The sequence below is a fragment of the Lissotriton helveticus genome, chromosome 3_2 (assembly GCF_964261635.1).
Source record: "Lissotriton helveticus chromosome 3_2, aLisHel1.1, whole genome shotgun sequence".
NCBI classification, from domain to species: Eukaryota; Metazoa; Chordata; class Amphibia; order Caudata; family Salamandridae; genus Lissotriton; species Lissotriton helveticus.
The window spans coordinates 444,169,376-444,188,824 of NC_136062.1; the positions used below are offsets into that span (position 1 = coordinate 444,169,376).

The window sequence follows — 19,449 nt, forward strand, 5'->3', positions numbered from 1 at the left end:
CACCCAATTCAGGGGGCCAGTGTTGGGGGCCCCAGAATTCTTTATTTTTTTCCTAGGATGAGCACCTCTGTCTTCTCCCCATTAAGCTTAAGAGAATTGACTTGCATCCACTACATGATTTTACCCAGTCCATCTTGTAGAGAAGAGGGCCTTGAGGCTCCTTTAGCAGAAAGGGAGAAGACTATTTGGGTGTCGTCAGCGTAGGAAAAAATTGACAGTCCTGCCTCCTCAGCAATATAAGCCAATTGTTTAAAATAAATGCTAATAATCGAGCCCTGTGGCATCCCGTAGGGGGAGAAATGGATTTTAGAGACTGCTTTAGAAGAAGAAACCTGAAATGTACGACCAGACAAAAAATTTGCTAGCCATCTCAAGGCAGCTCCAGTCAGGCCAATGGATCTGAGCGTTTGTAAGTGCACAGTATGGGACACCATGTCAAATGCGGGGCTCAGATCTAACAGTATGAGCGCCACAGTGTCCCCAACAGCCAAATGACTATGCAACATTTCACTAACTGCCAGAAGTGTGGTTTCTGTGGAATACCCTTCTCTAAACACTGATTGAGAGGGGTGTAAGAGATTGTGGGTCTCCACATAGTGATTTAATTGCGAATTCACATGTTTCTCCAATAACTTGGAAAAAACTGGGAGCAGGGAAATGGGTTGAAAATTGGATAATTGGGCTGGGTCAGTTTCTTTAACAGCGGAAGAACCATCGCATGCTTCCATTCAGGAGAAATCAAGGCTTCACGTAAGGAGGCATTAAGTAGCTCCTTAATCTGCTCTAAAGCAGATAAGTCAATTTTTTGCAGTATAGTAATAGGAAGCGGGTCCCGAGGGGAACCTGTTTTAATACTTTTTAATATACGATTAAAGGAAATCATGTCAAACAGAGTCCATTGTTCAAGTTTATTTATGCTGGTCTCCTCCTGAACCTCTAACTGAATTCCAGGATTAGATAAAACAGTAGTGGGTAGTGGACCCTCAAGAGACTCTGGAGTGTTACACATGGTTGCATTGGTGCCCACCTACTGCTCTCTGCACCCCTAGATGAGATGAGAAGGCAGCTCGGGCCTGTGTGAGAGGATAAAAGTACTCAAATTATGAGTAAGGTGACAGTTATAGGAGGAGAGTAGAGCGTCTCATTCTAGGGTGTTTGTTGGCAAGCAGGGCCATGTGTAATTAATTGCATATTCCATAGAAAAATATTAGCCTTTGCTTTGTAACCCAGCAGCCCACAAGGCTGTGGGGTTCCTCTTTGTTAGTATACTTGCATAAATGACTCTCTTGTGAGCCAGCTGAGTGACATTAACAGTTTCCTGGAGTTGCAGAACTCTTTTTATTGGACAAGAAAAACAAGAACAAGGTACAAAACCTAACTCAGGGGGTTCAATTCATAGGGGTATTGGGTATTGGTATTAATTCATTGGTATATTGGGCTCATTAGATCAGATACCACCACTTGTACGGCAAGCAGTAGGTAGTGAAAATATTATGAGATTTCTGCAACCACACATCTCTTCAGTTCTGATACTCATAGTAGCCCACTACTGTTTAGGTGAGCTCCAGATAAACAAAGATATACACACATACCACCCACCCTATAGTGGGTAGCAGTTGGGTGTGATATGTAACCGATGGCTAAATATTGGAAAAGTACTGACCAGGCATTACAAAGTAATCCCATCCAAGGTACTATTCTGAGATTTGTTTTGCTTAATACACTGGTGATGTTCAATATGCTGGGGAGAGGTTGTATTGTTTTGAGCATGAAGGATGGTAATTTGGTCAACGTGTTTCCAAATTTTTGAATCTTCTCTTCACTTCTTATCGTAGGACTTTGCAGTCTCTGGGATTCGCTTTGGCACACTGTATTCCCAGAACCAAGATGTCTGTAAAGGCATGGCCTCCCTATGTTACTTACATGGCGTCTGTGGGACCACTCAGTACAAAATGGCACAACTGCTGCGTGACAGAGGTAAGTTTTGATGTCTGTGTCTGCACTAACGCAACCCCCCATCCCCTCCCCCGCCCCGCATCATAGTTATCTGAAGTATCTCCATTTACAATACCTTACACCACATTTGAGCTTTCAATATTTAAGTCACTTGACACCAAATGTAAATATCTCCACTGGTATAGTCAATTTATCACAATAAAATGTAAGTACTTCCTGGGTTTTTCTGTGATTGGTACTAAGTAGTAGATGTCCCTTTTGCCTGGCTGGGGTCAACTGAGTACAGCCAGCCTTTGGTTTGGACAGCTGTCAGTGACTGAGCTAAAATGTGCATTTTGAGACTAGCAAGGTGGAGGAACTGATTTAGAGTGTAGAGGTCTGAAATAAGGTAGAGTCTTCCTCCTCCATTTTCCCTACACGTAGTGAAAATAGGTATTACTGCCCGCATTTTGTAATTATTTCAACTCCAATGTTCCTAAAAAGAGTATCCTCTCATTCCCCTGCAGATGTTGTTGGTATGACCACCAGCACAGGGGTGTACTGATTAAAGGGCGGCTGCTGAAACAGTAACAAAGCGTTGATCTTCACCACCTTTTTATCTGTGTTTATCAACATTAGAGAGAAGCCTTCCTTCTGCTGACTGGACATTCTAAAATGGTGCTGCGCATTACAACTGCACCCAGGGACAACAAGCCTTCTTGGCTTTTGTTAAGGCTAGGAGAGTCGGCTTTTAGTGCAGATGGAGAAGCTAACCTGTAGTCCCGAAACTGACTGCTCTCAAGTTTTGCTGTTGTAGTTCCATCGTAGCCAACCAAACCAAACCAGAAGTTCTGCTTCCTTAAGTTTCATCACTCAGGCAGAAATGTGGAACGGCGTAACCTACATTTAGACTGAAACAAATTATTGCCTTGCATTGTCGATAAGAGTTTTATGAGAGTGCTGCCATCTTTGTTTCAATAATTGCAAATATGAAAGTCATTGCCTCCAAACTTTATCAACCATGAATGACCCAAGGCTTTTTCTTTCTTACATGCCACAAGGGCTGTGCTGAGGAGCAGCCTTAAAATGACATTTAAAAGAGAACCAACCCTAACTGGTTCTGAATCCTCAGACAGAGTTTTCTCATCCCCTGGGTGGCAAATGTCAACCCACTTTGTTCCAGTCTCTAGTTCGTGAATAAGGGAGTGCTTGACAGTGTATTTGTAAAGTTGCTGTATAATCAGAGATGCTGCCTGACAGCCAGTCTCGAAGATGTGATGAGACATCACCTAAAGTCACCACTTTCTGATGGGGGAGCTGAGGGTCAGCCTGAAGTGCTTAAAAGTCTACCTGCCTTCTGAAAGAAGGAAGGAATGTGTCTGTCTTTGCATTAGGACAGACTATCCACCAAAATGAACTCTGAGGACTGAAGGAAGTCCGCCATTAGACATGAATGTACGTTGTGATCCCGCAGTCTTTTTCCCCACAGGGAATCCCAACACGGTTGTTACAACGACCGCGTTGTGATTCCGCATGCCATTACTCCACAAGTCAGAACAAGTCAGACTTGCGGAGGGGGAGAGCTGGATGTTGGAATAGTATAATTTACTATTCCACCTGCAGTCTGTGCGGACAATAGGGTAGGTGTTGGGTTTTAAATCCAACACCTCCTTCCCCCTCCGCAAGTTGTTGTGCCGACTTGTGGAGTAATGGTATGCGGAATCACAACGCGGTCGTTGTAATGACCGCGTTGTGATTCACTGCGGCACAAAAGATTCAGGGTAAACGTTGTTTACCATTAGACACTGTTGTGAAAAGGTCTCATCAGCTTTTTGCACTGTTCATAGGGTGAGCTGTATACATTTCTGTGAGAATAGGCCAACTTGCAGTCAACAATGAGTTTGATCACTCGGTGCTACTGCTGCTGAAGAGCAAGCGTCTATTACCACCGATCCGAAGTTTGATCTGCCGCTACCCAAAGATCTCACAGCATGACAATTCGCTCTGGAGGCAACTACCTCTAGTAAGCAACTACCTTCAACCAACCAAGAGGGCCTCCACTGGTGAGCCAAGTGCTGCCATGAGGATCATCTCCCAATAATTTGTCTTACAACATGATACGCAAAAGGTTGCTGCTGCCACCCCACATTGAAGAGCTCTCACCACAAAGCTGGGAGGTTGAGACCGCTTATGTATCTTGCCAGATGAGAGACCCAAAGGTGCACGGGATGATCTACCTCACCCACAAGAGTATGTTGTTTAACGCTAAAGGGAAGATGAATGGTTGAGTTGAGCTTTATACTTGAAACAGTGAGAACATTGAGTAAACTGAATTATCCAGAACAAACCCATAGAAAGATGGGGATCGAAATAGTGGAAAACAGGAAGAAAAGGGGTTGTAGCAGCTCACTGATAGGAAGCAGCATTCAGCAACCCTGCATATATATCCTCTAAATTGCACAGTGTTTAATGGTGCCACGAGGACAGTGTCTGATGCCACTCACACCTCATGGGCTGCCTTCATGTCTTACTGTCTTACTCGACAACATGGCTTCCTTTTTTCCCTTCTCTTTCCTTCCTCTTGCACTTCTTTACCTTTATAGTTTATTATTATATGTGATGTCCTTTTTGAAACTAACCTGTAATTGTTGCTTTCTGACTTGTACTCTAGGAAAAATTTAAATAATGTTTAAATTTCCATACCTTTTGGACCATTGACGTGTTGGATTCTAAGATTTCTGAAATTTGATCTCATCTCACTTATGATGGTTCTAATGGTTATTCACACCTTCTTTAATAAAATCTTTCTGAACTACAAAAGCCCATTGACTGCAAAAATAGAGGTTTTGCAACTAAAATGCATCAACATGATAAATTGGTTGTATACAGTAATCAAAGTATTTTTTGTATTTTTTTATGATGCTGTGCTTGTATGTTAATGACCTGAATGCCACAATATGGGTGTCTCTTGAATTACCTTACAATTTTTGTCATGTGGAAATTTTCACTGGAACCAGTATACTACGTGTTTGTCATTGTTTACATTTATCTAGATTGGATCGATCAGGTCTTCTTGAGAGCAAACCATGCCCGGCTGAGGGAAGCCAAAGCGTATTTGGTGGAGGAGTTGGAGGCTCTTGGTGTCCCTTTTTTAAACCGCAGTGCGGGTTTATATCTGTGGATTGATTTCCGTAAGGTGAGTGAGACCCCAAGCACCGTCTCGCCAGGTTTTACCCCTGGAGTGTAAATCTTGCCAGCGCAGGAGTAGACATGCACGAAGCATGATCCTGGAACGGGTGATGCCTACCTCCCATGACACTGCATAACATCTCTGATTACTGACCTCTATTAGCTAGAAGTGAGTTGAGAAGGATGACCGAGTCTGACATGTGATTTGAAACTGTACATGGAGAGAGAAATGTGGCCTAACGGCTAGGGCGGTTAACCTCAGAGCTGGAAAACCAGGTTTGAGTTTCAGCAAGGATGATCAACATTCTGTGATTCTGGGCAAATCACTTATTCTCCCCGTGCCTAAGAAAAATGAATGTGTCCATCTGTAACATAACTGGTGCTCATGTAATGCGCTCTGATACTTTCGGGTCTAGTTTGCGCTATATAAAACTCCACACAAAAAAAAAAGATATTCCTCACTGTTGGACTTGGCCCTTTTTGTTATTGTTATTGTTAATATATATTTGTAAAGCTCCAAATCACCAACAGTCTCTAAGCGCTACCAAAAGGACCCTGAACCCAGAAGACCCCTACTGCCAACTGATCGGGCAGAGGTGGGGTAAGCTAATCAAAATGCCTCAGTAAATACGATGGTCTTCAATTTCCTCCTAAAAGGAAGTAGCTTAGCTTCCCCAAGTAAGCTCTCCAGTAGCTTATTCTAGAGCTGGGGGATCACCACAGAGAAAGCCCCCCCCAGTGTAGCTCTGTTAAAGTGTGGACAGGTCAGCAAATTTCTCCCGGATGAACAAAGACAACGACTAGGCACATAAGGCTTCGATCAGTCTTTTATATAGCTGGGCGCCACTCCATACTGTGCTTTGTGTGCAATGGACAGGCCCTTCAACCTGAACCTCTGCTTAATTGGGAGCCAATGTAGTTGTTTTAGCATGGGGTTTGCTTTAGTTGTTCTTGACAGCTTAAAATCAGTCTTGCTGCGTCGTTTAGTGTAACCTGAAGTTTCCCCAGGTGTTTTGCAGAGTTATCCCCAAACTTTCTATTCATTCCTCCTATTTTTTTATTGACCTGTTGTTGTTAGCTTTAGGACTCTGGGAACTTCACCACTTCCAATCAGTGCTTAAGTGCACATGCTCTCTGTGTAAATTGTTAGTGTGATTTAGTATCCATGATTGGCTTATTTGATTTACTTCTAAGCCCCTGGTAAAGTGCACTGAGTGTGCCAGGGCCTGTAACTCAAATGCTATTAGTGGGCCTGCAGCACTGATTGTGCCACACACATGAATAGCCCTGAAAAGGTATCTCAGACTTGCCACTGCAGTGTCTGTGCGCAAGTTTGTGAACTGCCATGTCGACCTGACAAGTGCACTCACGTGCCGAGCCCTAATCTTCCTTTGTCTTACATGTAAGGAATCCCTATGGTAGGCCCAAGGTACCCCCCTGGGCGGGGTGCAGTGTATGTGAAAGGTAGAACATGTTCTGGCATGTGTGACATGTCCTGATAGTGAAATACTGCCAATTTCGTTTTTCACTATTGAAAGGCTATCTTGCCCCATAAGATAGCATGGGAAATTCTTTGTATACGTATAAATTCCCATTGAGACAAGAAAGAGAAATAAAGTTTAGACTCTCTAAACTCAGAATGTAATAACACATCTTTTAGTAAAGAAGGTTTTTAAATTGTGTGTCTGAATATGCCACTTTAGGCATTTTCTTGTTTAATCGTTCTGTGTGCCTCTGCCTGTTTGTGTATTGACCGTCTGGTTTCGGAGTTACAGGGTCCGGGCATGTGCGTTCGCGGTAGACAGCCACTGGAGGGGATAAGGTGTGCCTGGCCCTTCCTGTATGACTTGGAGTTGAGCTGAGTGGGGCTTGGTTGCATTGAGAGTAGTGGGAGGTTATTTCCTTGCGTCTAAATGGGGCCGATCTCCCTTGCACCATGCTGTCTCCACCCCCTGTGGTCATACAGCACCAGTGTGGACAGAACTGGTTTGGATTGGGCTCAGCAAACCTTGCACAAAGAGAACAAAGACATTTTTGGGTATAAGTATTAGACCTAAAACCCCTGAACTTTAGACTACTTCTAGAACCAAGAGGAACCTTTGCCAATGAGAAGAACTGGAGAAACTGGAAGTGGAATATTGCTCCTTTGCTGTGGCTTGTCTGGGGTTGGTCTGCAGTAGCTGGTTCTGCCAAAGAAAGCATTTTATACTTTGCTGTGTCCCCTGCTTAAAGAAGATTTCTAGAGCTCTAGAGTTTGCCTCCCGTTCTGAAGGTACACAAAGACTTCATCCCCAGCTCCCCCTGTTCTTCCTTGCTGGAAGTTCAGACCTGCCAAGAGGTGCCAATGGCTGTGTTGAGCCTCTGATGGTTGTTTCTGCTGTTGAGAGCTGGAAAAGCAATGCAACTACACGAAAACTGATGCAACGCTCTTCTTGCTGCTGTTATTCCAATGCAGCACCGCTGTGTGAAAAGAATCGGCACGCCGCTGCCGAAACCGGCTCAGCGCCTGTCGGCGCCGCAAGAACCGATGCATCAAGGGATCATGGCTGAAAAAACTGATGCAGCGCCGCTCAACCCCGCTGAATAGATTGCTGATGCATCCCAGATTTCCAGGCATCGTACCTGTGCAGCACGTTTTCCGATGCATCACCCACGGACCAGAAACGTCTCGGATTCGATGCATCACTTCTCCTGTGTGTAGCAGAACTGTTGCATCGGCTCCCCATGGCCTCAAGAACTGACGCATATCTTTGTTTTTCTACGCTTCTCATCTGTGTGGCTGTTTGCCTTGTGAATTTTGTTGCAACTACAGGTACATTGAGAGGGATCACGCATCCATAGTTTTCTATGAGCCAAGTTGTTTGAAACCTTTTTAAAGTCATATTCTTATTACATGTATGTTGGATTTTTGTTATTTTGGTCTTGTTGAGTTTAGATAAAGATACTTAATTTTTAAACTGGTGTGCTGTCCGTTTGTGGTGTCATCACTGTGTTACTGTGTGCTTGAGTACAAATACTTTACACATTTGTGATGTCATCACTGTGTTACTGTGTGCTTGAGTACAAATACTTTACCCCATTTGCCAAATGTCTCCTAATGGGTCCTGCTACATACCTCCACCTTCTTCCCTGGGACCCTGAGTGAGTGTGACTTTGGCGGCGTGCACCCTAGTTTCTGGGGGGAGGGCTGTCATCCCCAATTTGTGGGTGTAGATTTGTCTGGGTAAATTGGAGGGTGGAGGGAGGCGTGGGCCACGGGGTCTCTGCAATTTATCGGCCAGATATCAATTTCATTGCATTACAATGCTGTGTGCGTCTGTGTGCAAGTGCATTCCACATGGACTTTCCTGATATCCATAGCACCGCGTATCGGTGCGGTGTGAGTGTGTGTGTGTGTGTGTGAGTGACAGTCTGCAGACCACCTGTGATTGATGACACTGGCCGGCGGTGATGTGTTGCATGTTGATTTCTTTCTAGAAGAACACTACGTTTGACATTGGTTTTACCCATACAGCCTCCGTCCGTGGTGCTGCTAAAAAGTGTTATAATTTATTGTATGTACATATTTCCGACATTGTGTTCCCCATAACTGTGTGATATTGAATTATAGGAATTGTCAGGGTGGGACTATGTTTGACAATATGCTATACCACAAAAGATCGTTGTGGGGAGTAAATCTTTCCCAAGTGTGCACACTACTGATGTAATTTCAACATGGTTGGGCCTAGTAATGCTAGTAATACTTGTAATTGTGATATATGCCCAGAAGTACATGATGTTCATGTTATGTTTATTATTGTGTGTATTGAATACAATACTAATTTACATATATCATGTCTGCATGTCTGAAGTCTATTTCGTGATACTAAGTATATGTATTATAAGTGAGTGCTGTGCCTATGTTTTACACATTTCCTTTGTGATAAGCCTGGCTGCTCAGTGCAACGCTACCCAAGGCTGAGAGCAGGTAATACAGTGAGTGTAATTACCCACCCCTGACAGGAGTGGTATGCTCTACCTGGTTAGGGCATCGCCTCAGCCAAGCAGAATGTGCTAGTTCCAACAAAGCGCATCATGTGAAGTGCATTTTTTGTTTATATCCAGATCTTATGTATGAGGACTGTCAAGTTAGCACAAGGTTTTCCACAGGGACAAAGAAATCAGGTGCCAAGAAAACGAGAAACGTTCTGTCTCTACCTACGTAGGAACTTGCTGTCTTCTTAAGTTTAGGTCTTTCGCTCAAGATTTTTTGTGTTCAGCAAACAAAAGAAAAATAACCAATACCCCTCTGATAAAGCAATTTTGAGGGCTAAAATATGAAATAATTTGCTTTTCTGCTATGATGTTCCATGAATATATTAAGAGAAAGTACCGCCAAGGCCGACTTTTTTGGCCAGCAGCCACTTTCTGATCATCATCTGTTCTTTATCCATGAGATTTAATTCCTAGATATCTAGCTCTGCATAAATGACCAGCCTCCCTCCAACCATAAATCGATGCATCACAAGGCTTTGTTGACTACTAGTTCTCAAACCTCTTATGGTGGAAATCTGTTGACAAACATCGCATCAAAGATGGTATTTAGCAGCCCCTCATATATGAAAATGCTGTCACTGGCCCTGCAATTCTTAAACTGCCTCCAAGCATATTACTGAAGATGAGCAGCAAGAAGGAAATAGAATTGGGCTTTTAAGTATCAGTGGCCAGGAATTTGTGCAATCACACATAATGATCTCCTCTTATATCACAAATGCAGATTGTCAAGACACTGGAGTGTCTCTCTCCGCTTCCTAACATGCTACTTCTTCCAGCCTACCCAATCTACTGACTTCAACAGCACCACTCTCCCCCCCCAGAGAAACATCAATGTGTTGGAGAATCCTCCTTCGTACCTAGACCATGCACTCCACCCCTGCCTAAATCCAATTACAAATACCCCCTCAAGTGGCAAAAGGATGATACTTCAAATAATTGAAGTTCAAAATCCTTCATCATAGTATTCCAAAAGGAAAGTAGAGGGATAAGGGCTTCAAACTGTAACAGACAACATGTGCATGCACTGCCCTGTACTCAAGAGCTCCATTATCAGGTGAAAGGTTCAAGTATCAGGCACAGCAAGAAAGAGGCAAAATATTTTGTGTATGCTGGAGAAGGAGGATGAGTATATCTACTTTGTCCAAACAGTAATCCAAGGAAATAAAATCCTTTGGAGGACATTTGAAGCCATTTGAGAAGCTGAATGTGATTGCTCAATCAACCACAGGGGAAAAAAGCAGGGCAAACTATAAAGCCCTAGGGAAATCTCATTCTCAACCATGTGGATGATTAAAGCATGTGAATCTACGAAAGCTACAAATACTGGAGAACTACACGTGCTGGTCAGTAACCTTGGGCCATGTGTACTATTTACTGGTTGCAAAATACTGGTTGTAGTTGGTGAGCAGTATTTTTGCAATCATTAAATATTTATAAGAATCAAACTATCTCGAATTGGTTGGTTTTTAAATATCTAAGTTGTAGTGAGCCTGAGGCCGACCTACCTTATGCATATTAATGCAATTCACTACAATTTATTGTCAACAAGGGAGGTGGTATCCTGCTGGGGTTAGTAGACCACCACGTTTGTGATTTCTTTTAAGTAAAGCAAACTTTTTTTAAGCAGCTTATTTTCCTTAAAAGAAACTGCCTGTGTATAAAAAAATTATATTTTGAAAACTTTTTTTTTAAGAATAGGCAATGGTCCCAAGAACCACTGACTTCTCCTAATAAAGGTTTTTTGACCATTCACAGAGGTAAAAGGTCCCTTGTAGACCTCTTAACATTTATGAAAGTGTTAGTTGTCTGTAACATGTTCATGTTTTGGTACTGGATTTGGCTACAAAATAATAACACAAACTATAAAGAATTGGTATTTGGAAGGGACATCCTGAATACTGCCCCTTCCAAATACCAATTCAGTTTGGCTTTATAAACTCATTTAGTGATTCAGTAACCTGATACTGAATCACTAACTGGGTTGTGGAATCCAAAACCACATTTACTAGTTTGCAAACCATATGAGTTACCAAATCACAGGGTTTGCGACCACTAAATGTGTTCATACATCAGCCCTTTTTTCTTCTCTCTTACGGATGGTAGTGGCTGCTAAATTACAGCCAAAGAGAGACCCTGTTTTAGATTAAAATGGAGGTAAAATAGATGCCTTTTGGGAATGTTTGTTTGCACAAAGTTAAATGTATTGATCTATCGACATCATATGACAATTTTGAAATATTTGTCATTGTCATTTTCTTTTGGAACACATTGAAAATATTATGCACAGAAAAGCTGATTTATATGGCTGTCATTATGCCTGTTTACAAATGATGATTTAAAAATACATACATTTTTCCAAAGGTTGGAAGCAATTGTGAAATTATTGAGTCATAACTATTTGTATCCTTGAGGTAAAATTATATGAGACACTGGGTGTCTGATGCTGTGCTCTAACTAGGCTGTGGTGTTTCCTCAGCCCTTCTTTTTAAATCTGTATCGATGGCATTGATGAGGGTAGTTAGAGCCCCATACTTCTACCAGGCTGCTACTATATGGGTTCTCACCTCTTTTATGCCATAACGTAATTTGCCAAATATATCTTTAGAATGTAGTCCCTTTTTAGAGTGCACCAGTCATATATGGCCGATTCACAGAACTAACTTAAGACAAAATCCTAAACTTACCACCATTTACTCATTTTGGTATACGCAGAAGGCACTTACTCATATGGCCGGGATGCCCGCCACCCCCTCCCAACACACATCCCCAAGGATGGGAAGTCGGACAATCGTTGAACTTTTTGAAGACGGGAGGGAGTCACCCTCCCGGCCGTATTTATTAAAATATGAAACAAAATTTAAAACATAAAATTAAAAGTTTCATCATTATGCATTATGTACAATTTGACATTTATTACATTTCGATGCAGTCATGTACTTTTGGATAACATCCTGAAAATGCATACACTCTAATTCAAATTGTACATCCTAGCATTAAGGGCCAACGGCAAGGTCTTAACCGGTGTCAGATCCCTACTACCAAACTCCCGCCCTCACCGTGTGAGCGGCGCATGCGCAGAGGGCTCTACCCTCATTGCCAACTGTAACTTCCCTTGTCGTGGTGGGGGCCCCCTTTCTACTCGACGCCATCTTAAGGGTCGTCCGAGTTCCCGTATGAGGTCTCTGTAGGAAGGACAGCGTGGACTCTCCCCCCACCCCATACTCTCTATCCGCCGTCGCGGATATCCGGCCCCCGGGAAATTAGTCAGGAGGGGCATTTAACCGCCTCCCCCCCTGGGAGGGGCCCATGGCCATCTCCCCCTAGGCGCCCCATCCTTAGTGGGTGCCGCCTCCCCGTGGAAGGGGCCAATGGCCGTCTTCCCCCGGGCGCTCCCATCCATTGTGGGTGGCGCCCCACTCTAGGGACCTTTAAATTCCTGCTCACCGATCATGACCTTACCGCCACAGACCGGATAGTTGACCGACTATCCGGTCCCCCCAACTCCTCCTATAGGTCATACTTCCTCAAACCTCTCAGCCATGCAACCAAATCTCCTATTAGTAAATCATTCCCCTCCCTGGACAGGTGAACCCCATCGTACAGATACATATGGTCACCCCGGATACACCCATGAGGAATGACATGCAACTGTGCAGAACGGAACAGTCTATTAATCTTATTATTGACCCGTTTAACTGAATGGTTCAGAGCTGACACCGAAAGGCCCCCTTGCCACCTCCTTCTAGGAATCATGTGGGACCAGGCAATCGTGCACCCCGGGGCTCTTTTAGCCAACCAGCTAACAGCCGACAAGATTCGTTCAAGTAACACTCGTCTACCCAGTGTCACCAAATCGTTGCCACCCAGGTGTACTATGACTATAGATGGCGGTGACCTATGCCGCCCTAAAAGTCCCTCGAAAAATGACTCAAATTTGTCAGAAACGAGCCCACCTTTCCCATGGAATGCCACTCTGAACCCGTATTCCCCAGGTGCGTGAATCGCGTCACCTTCCTTGAATACGTCACCGGCGCGCCTCACGTATGAGTGGCCCACGACCCATACCATCCTCTCCCCAGTCGGTGATCTCTGAACGCTGGTCTCTTGATGTAGGGTCGACCTCCAATTCCGCCCTGCATGGCAGGCCCGCGAAACTGCAAAGTAAACAAAAGACAGAAAACGTGAGTGCATGTCAATTGATCACTTACAACATGTGCAATCGCACATACCTCTTAAAGCAATTCGAGGACCAACGGCCCAATTGTTTCAATTCCTCGGCACTCTGACCCCTGGCTGTAGCCTCAGTAGCAGCCCCTATCCTAAAGGAGTGGGTCCCAAAATCGCACGGGTCCATGCCCGCGTCAGCGATTGCCAGTGCCAGCACCCTCTGAAACTGAAATCTCGTCAGTGGGGTGCCATCCTTGTGTCGGAGCAAGCTCCCCCCCCAAGCGGCCGCTCTCAGCGCCAAATAGTCTTCCACACACTTCAACGGGCAGACGGGGGACCCTCGCTTGCGCTGTACGACCACACTATCTCCCATAGCCCCCTGGTCGGTCTTGGACCTGGCTATCATGATTACCATCGAATCACGCCTTATCTGGATGTGATCCCTGCACAAACCTTCCTCCCCTCCATATCTCTCTTGTTCCTTGCGACAAGCTCGCTCACCCTCATGGCCCCATGGAATGCCAATGTGAACGCTGCCCGGAACAGAACTGCTTCGTAATGGGAGGAACACGTCTCGTCCAGCTTTGCTAAAAGCAGAGACAGTCTGTCTAAGCCAATTGGGTGCCTCGTATCTCTCTTGCAACCCTCAAGGCGCTGCCAGCCGCGAAGGGCTTTCCTCACCAAAAAAGAACCTGTAGGGTCTTTTATGCCGTGTACCTGGGCCATGAATGAAATGGCCGCCCTATGCCTACCGGCCGTTGCCACTGATCGGCCCTCCCTGTGTAGTGCAACCAGGTACCCCAGGAAGGATTCCTCCTGCCCCCAATGCAGACTTCCCACAGGACCCAAATATGTGCAATAAGAACGAAACGCTCCTTCGTATGCTTTCCTTGTCCTGGGGGCTAGACTCGCTGCCACGAGGTCTTGTAATCCGAGGCACCGATTAGCCACATTGCTTCTGGGAATGGTGCTGCCTCTAAGTCTGCTGTGGGCAGATAACCCCTGAATGCCTGCATACGTGAACGAGAGAGTGCATCAGCTGCATGATTCAGTACACCTGGCACATGTTTCGCCCTGAACAGTACATTCAATCTCATGCACAGCAGCACAATCTCTTTCAACAATCTCAACATCATTTTGCAGCGTGCTGCCTGTCGGTTAATGCAATCTACGACAGTCATATTGTCGGACCAAAACACCACTGAGCGGCCCCTGAAGTCATCGGCCCATGTCATCAGAGCAACCCAGATGGGGAATTACTCCAGGAACCCAATGTTACCTGTGAGGCCGTCGGAGTGCCACCATGTTGGCCATGTTTGTGCCGACCATCGATCACCCAAGATGGCGCCAAAACCCACGCTCCCTGCCGAGTCGGTCCATAGACCCAATTCCTCCGAAGACTCTGGCGGGGAGCTCCAGACGACTCGACCGTTGAAGTCTGCCAGAAATGCCAACCAAATACGCATATCCTGGCGAACCTCTCCACACAGTCTCGTACGGTGGTGAGCCTCTTTGAGACCACCCATAGCCTGCGCGATAGAGCGCGAAAACGGGCGGGCCATAGGAATCACCCTTAAGGCAAAATTAAGCTGACCCACTGTTCGTTGTAACTGGTGCAGGGTCACTTTCTCCCCACCCAGGCATTGCCTCAAGGAAGCCCGGAACTTGGTCACTTTGTCTACTGGTAGTCGGAAACACCCCTCCACAGAATCCAGCTCAATACCCAGAAACTCCAGTGAAGTAGATGGTCCAACCGTCTTACCTGGTGCCAATGGGACCCCGAATTCATTCATGAGGATGCAGAAATCATACAGCGCCTGTGCGCAATTCATATCATCGGCTGCCCCCAAAAACAGAAAATCATCCAGATAATGCATAACATGTCTATGCCCTGTGGCCTCTGTAAATGCCCATTCCAAAAAACAGCTAAACATCTCAAAATATGCACATGAAATGGAACAACCCATGGGCATGCATTTGTCCATGTAATAATTTCCCTGAAATGCAAAACCTAGCAGGCGCTGATCCTGCGGGTGCACCGGAAGCAACCGGAATGCTGATTCGATATCACATTTCGCCATCAGTGCCCCAGGGCCTAGGTGGTTCAATATGGCCACGGCATCGTCGAACGATGCGTATCGTACCGAACAAACTTCTGGGTCTATGGCATCATTCACCGAGGATCCCCTGGGAGCAGAAAGGTTATGTATGAGTCTAAACTCCCCCGGATCTTTCTTCTGGACAACCCCCAACGGGGAACATATGAAATCGGCCAACGGCGGGCAGGAAAAGGGGCCAGCCACTCGTCCGTAACTGACTTCTTTTGCTATTTTATTTTCTGCCACGCTTGGGTTGTGCTGTACCGATAACTGGTTTCTACAAAAGGAATTCCCCCGAACTTCCCCCACCGGGATGTGGAAGCCATGTAAGAATCCCTTCCTCAACACCCCAGCGGACACATGATCAGGGTATTTGTTTAACCACGGAATCATAACCATTAGATCAACTGGTGTAGGCAATCGGTTACAAAGGTCCACCTCACTCCTGCTTAGGTCCTCCTTTTCCACCCGTCCCGCCATTCTTTGATCTACATGCACTTTCCGGGTGTGAGGAATTCCCACAGCCGGCACACACATGCTTAAACTTGCATGTCCCCTGTGGTCTGTTACAATTGCCTCGATTGAAGCCCCAACAGACCCCTCCTTGTCCGCCCTTCCCGCCAACTCTAGGCTGATAGCCCCCACCTGTGCCTGCTCGAAAGGGCACCCCGGGCTTTTGGCGGACAACTCAGGACCCGCTCCCGCCTGGCGAGGACGTACCTGTCGCCCCTGGCAGGAGTTGCTTGTGCCATGACACCGAGTCCAAACAATCCCAAGACAGAGAAGCATCATATTCCTTTGCTTTACGGAACTTCATGTCATAGCCTTTCCATTCTTCCCCCTCATACATTGAATAAAAATCCATAATGCGATTCTGATAGCAAACCAACCCAGTCATAACATCAGGTTTACGTTCCCCCATAACTGCGGTAAATATAGAGAAGGCCTTAACCCAGTTCGTCACTGTCTCTTCCACCCTGAACTCGGCCATCTTGGCGCGCCATACACTAGGGTGCCACAAATCTTTCTGCGTTTTAGCATACTCCATCTCACGATGGTCCGTTAACAATGAAAACATGTTGACATACTTGTCTCCCCGTATTAACTCTTTCGTGGCCAAGGGAACGTGCTGTGCAACCTTTTCCCGCCTAGAGGGTATTGAGCCCTCCCCCACCATTGGCAATGCGAGCTTACCCGGATCGGCTATTGTTGCCGCCACCTTCTCTTGACCAGCTGCTGGTACTCCTGCCGCCACCTGTGGGGGAACAAGAGGAACACTCGCTTTCGCGACATCTCTCGATTGCCGCACCTGCTTCATTAACACTCTGGCCTCTTCGGCCGGATCTCCCGGGGTCGCTGTGCCCCCCACCTTTGTTTTAAGCCATGCGGTCAACTGAGCGGCCAATTCTGGGGGCATTTCATCATCCTCGGTCGAGGTGATCACCACTGGGATAGGCTGGCCTAAAACTGGTTCCTGAACCGGGTTACCAGCCGGTACTAGGGGGGCGATGATGCCCTTTCTTTGACCCGCTTCCCTCTTAACCCTGGAACCACTCCCGGCAAGGCCGGGCCTATTACCTTTTTCGGCTGACCTGAGTCGTTCATTGTAGCCAATTGCTTCTTTACCTCCGCCAAACCTCTACCGAGCGATTGGACTTGACCGAGCTTTCGGTCCATACACGCCATCCGGTTCGACAACAGGCGTAACATCTTCTCCATCTCGGAACCCTTTCCTGCTTGCTTGCTAGGCATGGTTTCGAGTCCTCCGCCTTTGGTCGATCCACGAGGTCCTGAAATCTGTGTTGAAACTGAAAGATAAAAACAGGATTACCACATTCAAAATTGCTGCTTGTTCCGTCGAGGGCTCACGAGCAACGAGTGGGTGTAGCCTTCCGATCCGAGGAACAAGAGGACGATCTTCTGGGTTCCCGCTCCTTTATCCTTCTGCGGGAGGGCGTGTACCCGTCCCTGATACGCCTACTGGGCGTGGTCTTCCTTCGAGGTGTCTAGGACAACCCCTCTCGGGCGGGGGAAGGCGCGCTCCGGCTACGCCGCTTTGGGCATACCAGCCGGGCCACGCCCACCCCGCCCAAAATGGCTTCCCGGGAGGTTCGGGCCCCCATCCATACGTTCGGGGGGACCGAGCGGTCGCCCCTTTCCATATTGGTAATCACAGAAGGCACTTACTCATCAATGAGTAAGTGCCTTCTGTGAATACCAAAATGGTAGTAAGTTTAGTATTATGTCTTAAGTTAGTTCTGTGAATCGAGCCCACTATGTACTGGCCTCGTTACGTAAGATTGAACACATTTATCCTAAAGATACCATTGGGATTAATCGATGCAATAGAATTCACCTAACCTTGCACCCAGAAAGTAGAAAGTCCGGTCGAGTGACACATACATGTGGTTAAACACTGTTTTAATTGTTTATATCCAGACTGCTCTCCTTGCTTTTTTTGTTGACAGTAGTTATAGAGGGGATATCCTTGTCACCTGCCAACAGTTATTTATCTTTGCTTTTATTTTGTTTTTGACCTGACAGTACCTACAGACGAGCACATTTGAAGAGGAAGTTAAGTTGTGGAGACGTTTCCTGGATAACAAAGTCTTTCTCTTATATGGAAAGACATTTGAGTGCTGTGAACCGGGCTGGTTTCGGATCATATTTGCCGACAAAATTCACCGTTTACAATTAGGTGGGTGTCTTGGCCTTTTTCGATAGTCTTGTCTTGTAGACTGTTTTTCTGCTCCTTCTGAACCTTGTTGAATTTTCTCTGTCCTCCTGGTCATAGCTTCTAGAATACCTCCTGTCCTATTCCTGTACCATTACTTCATCACTGTGAGGGAATAAAGTGCTTCTTATCTGTAGACCAGTGGATGACTAGGTCTGAGTACATATCAAAATAAATCGTGTTTGTGGTAGTTTGTTGAAGCATAGATTTTTTGTGTGTGTGATATTTCTTGAATAATTCGTTCCAGATTTGCTCCCCTCATTAGTAACAGTGTTAAATCTCACCCCTGTTCTGAATCGCGAGCAAGTGACATGTTGCTCGCCCTGGATTTCATGACCACGGTGTTGTTCATGATGGCTGCCATATAAAATATGGCTATAAATGCCACTAGTAATCTGTCTTTATAATGTTTTTTTTTTTAATTGGTTGAAGAAAATCATCTTTACCAATTGGGGATATCTTATTTATTTATTTATTTATTTATTTATTTATGGGATTTTTAGTGCGCAACTAATACCCTGAGGTGTCTAGGCGCAGCAAATACTCAGGATTACAACACCAGTCAAAGCACGTTCTCATTGGTTGAAAAGCCAAGTCTTCAGTAATTTGCGGAAATTAATAAGGGTGGGAGCAATTTTAATGTGCAAAGGAAGAGAGTTCCAAAGCACGGGAACTGTTACCAAAAATCGTCTGTCACCCCAAGTAGCCGTTCTTGTCCGGGGGACAGTCAAAAGATGGCTGGCCGCTGATCTTAGATTCTTTTTGGGGATGTACACCTGGAAAGCTTCTTTTAAAAACTTCGGTCCGATCTGGTGCATGGCCTTATAGGCTATACAAAGAGCCTTAAATTTGATCCTGCTTTCGACCCTTAACCAATGGAGATGGCGAATGGCTGCAGAAGTGGACTGTCGCCTAGGGATGTTAAGCAGGATCCGTGCTGCCATATTTTGGATGGACTGAAGTTTGTTTAAGATATATTTGTGTGTGCCAAGAAAGAGAGCATTTCCATAATCTAATTTTGAAAATACTAGAGTGGTAACTAGCGTTTTTCCTGCAGATGCTGGTAGGTACGGCAGGAGTTTTTTTATTTTCTTCAGTACAAAGAAAGCAGCTGAGACCACCTTGTTAACATGGCATCCAAAAGATAACCTGTTATCAAAAATCACTCCAAGATTTCTGACCTTAGTGACTGGCACCGGAGGGGGGCCCATCTGACTGGGCCACCATGTGTTTGACCATTCTGGGGAAATTGTGCCAAAAGTCATGACCTCGGTCTTCTCCGCGTTAAAT

The 19,449-nt window shown here is 45.5% G+C and overlaps 1 protein-coding gene across 1 annotated transcript in view; it reads left to right on the plus strand.

Annotated features, from left to right (window-relative positions):
- Window positions 1-19,449, plus strand: part of LOC144826356 (1-aminocyclopropane-1-carboxylate synthase-like protein 1) — a 213,193-nt gene that overhangs the window by 190,118 nt on the left and 3,626 nt on the right. The window contains exons 12-14 of the mRNA XM_078684684.1: window positions 1,836-1,977; window positions 4,989-5,131; window positions 17,970-18,123. Coding sequence (XP_078540810.1) covers window positions 1,836-1,977; window positions 4,989-5,131; window positions 17,970-18,123 — 439 coding nt within the window. The remainder of the gene's footprint in view (window positions 1-1,835; window positions 1,978-4,988; window positions 5,132-17,969; window positions 18,124-19,449) is intronic.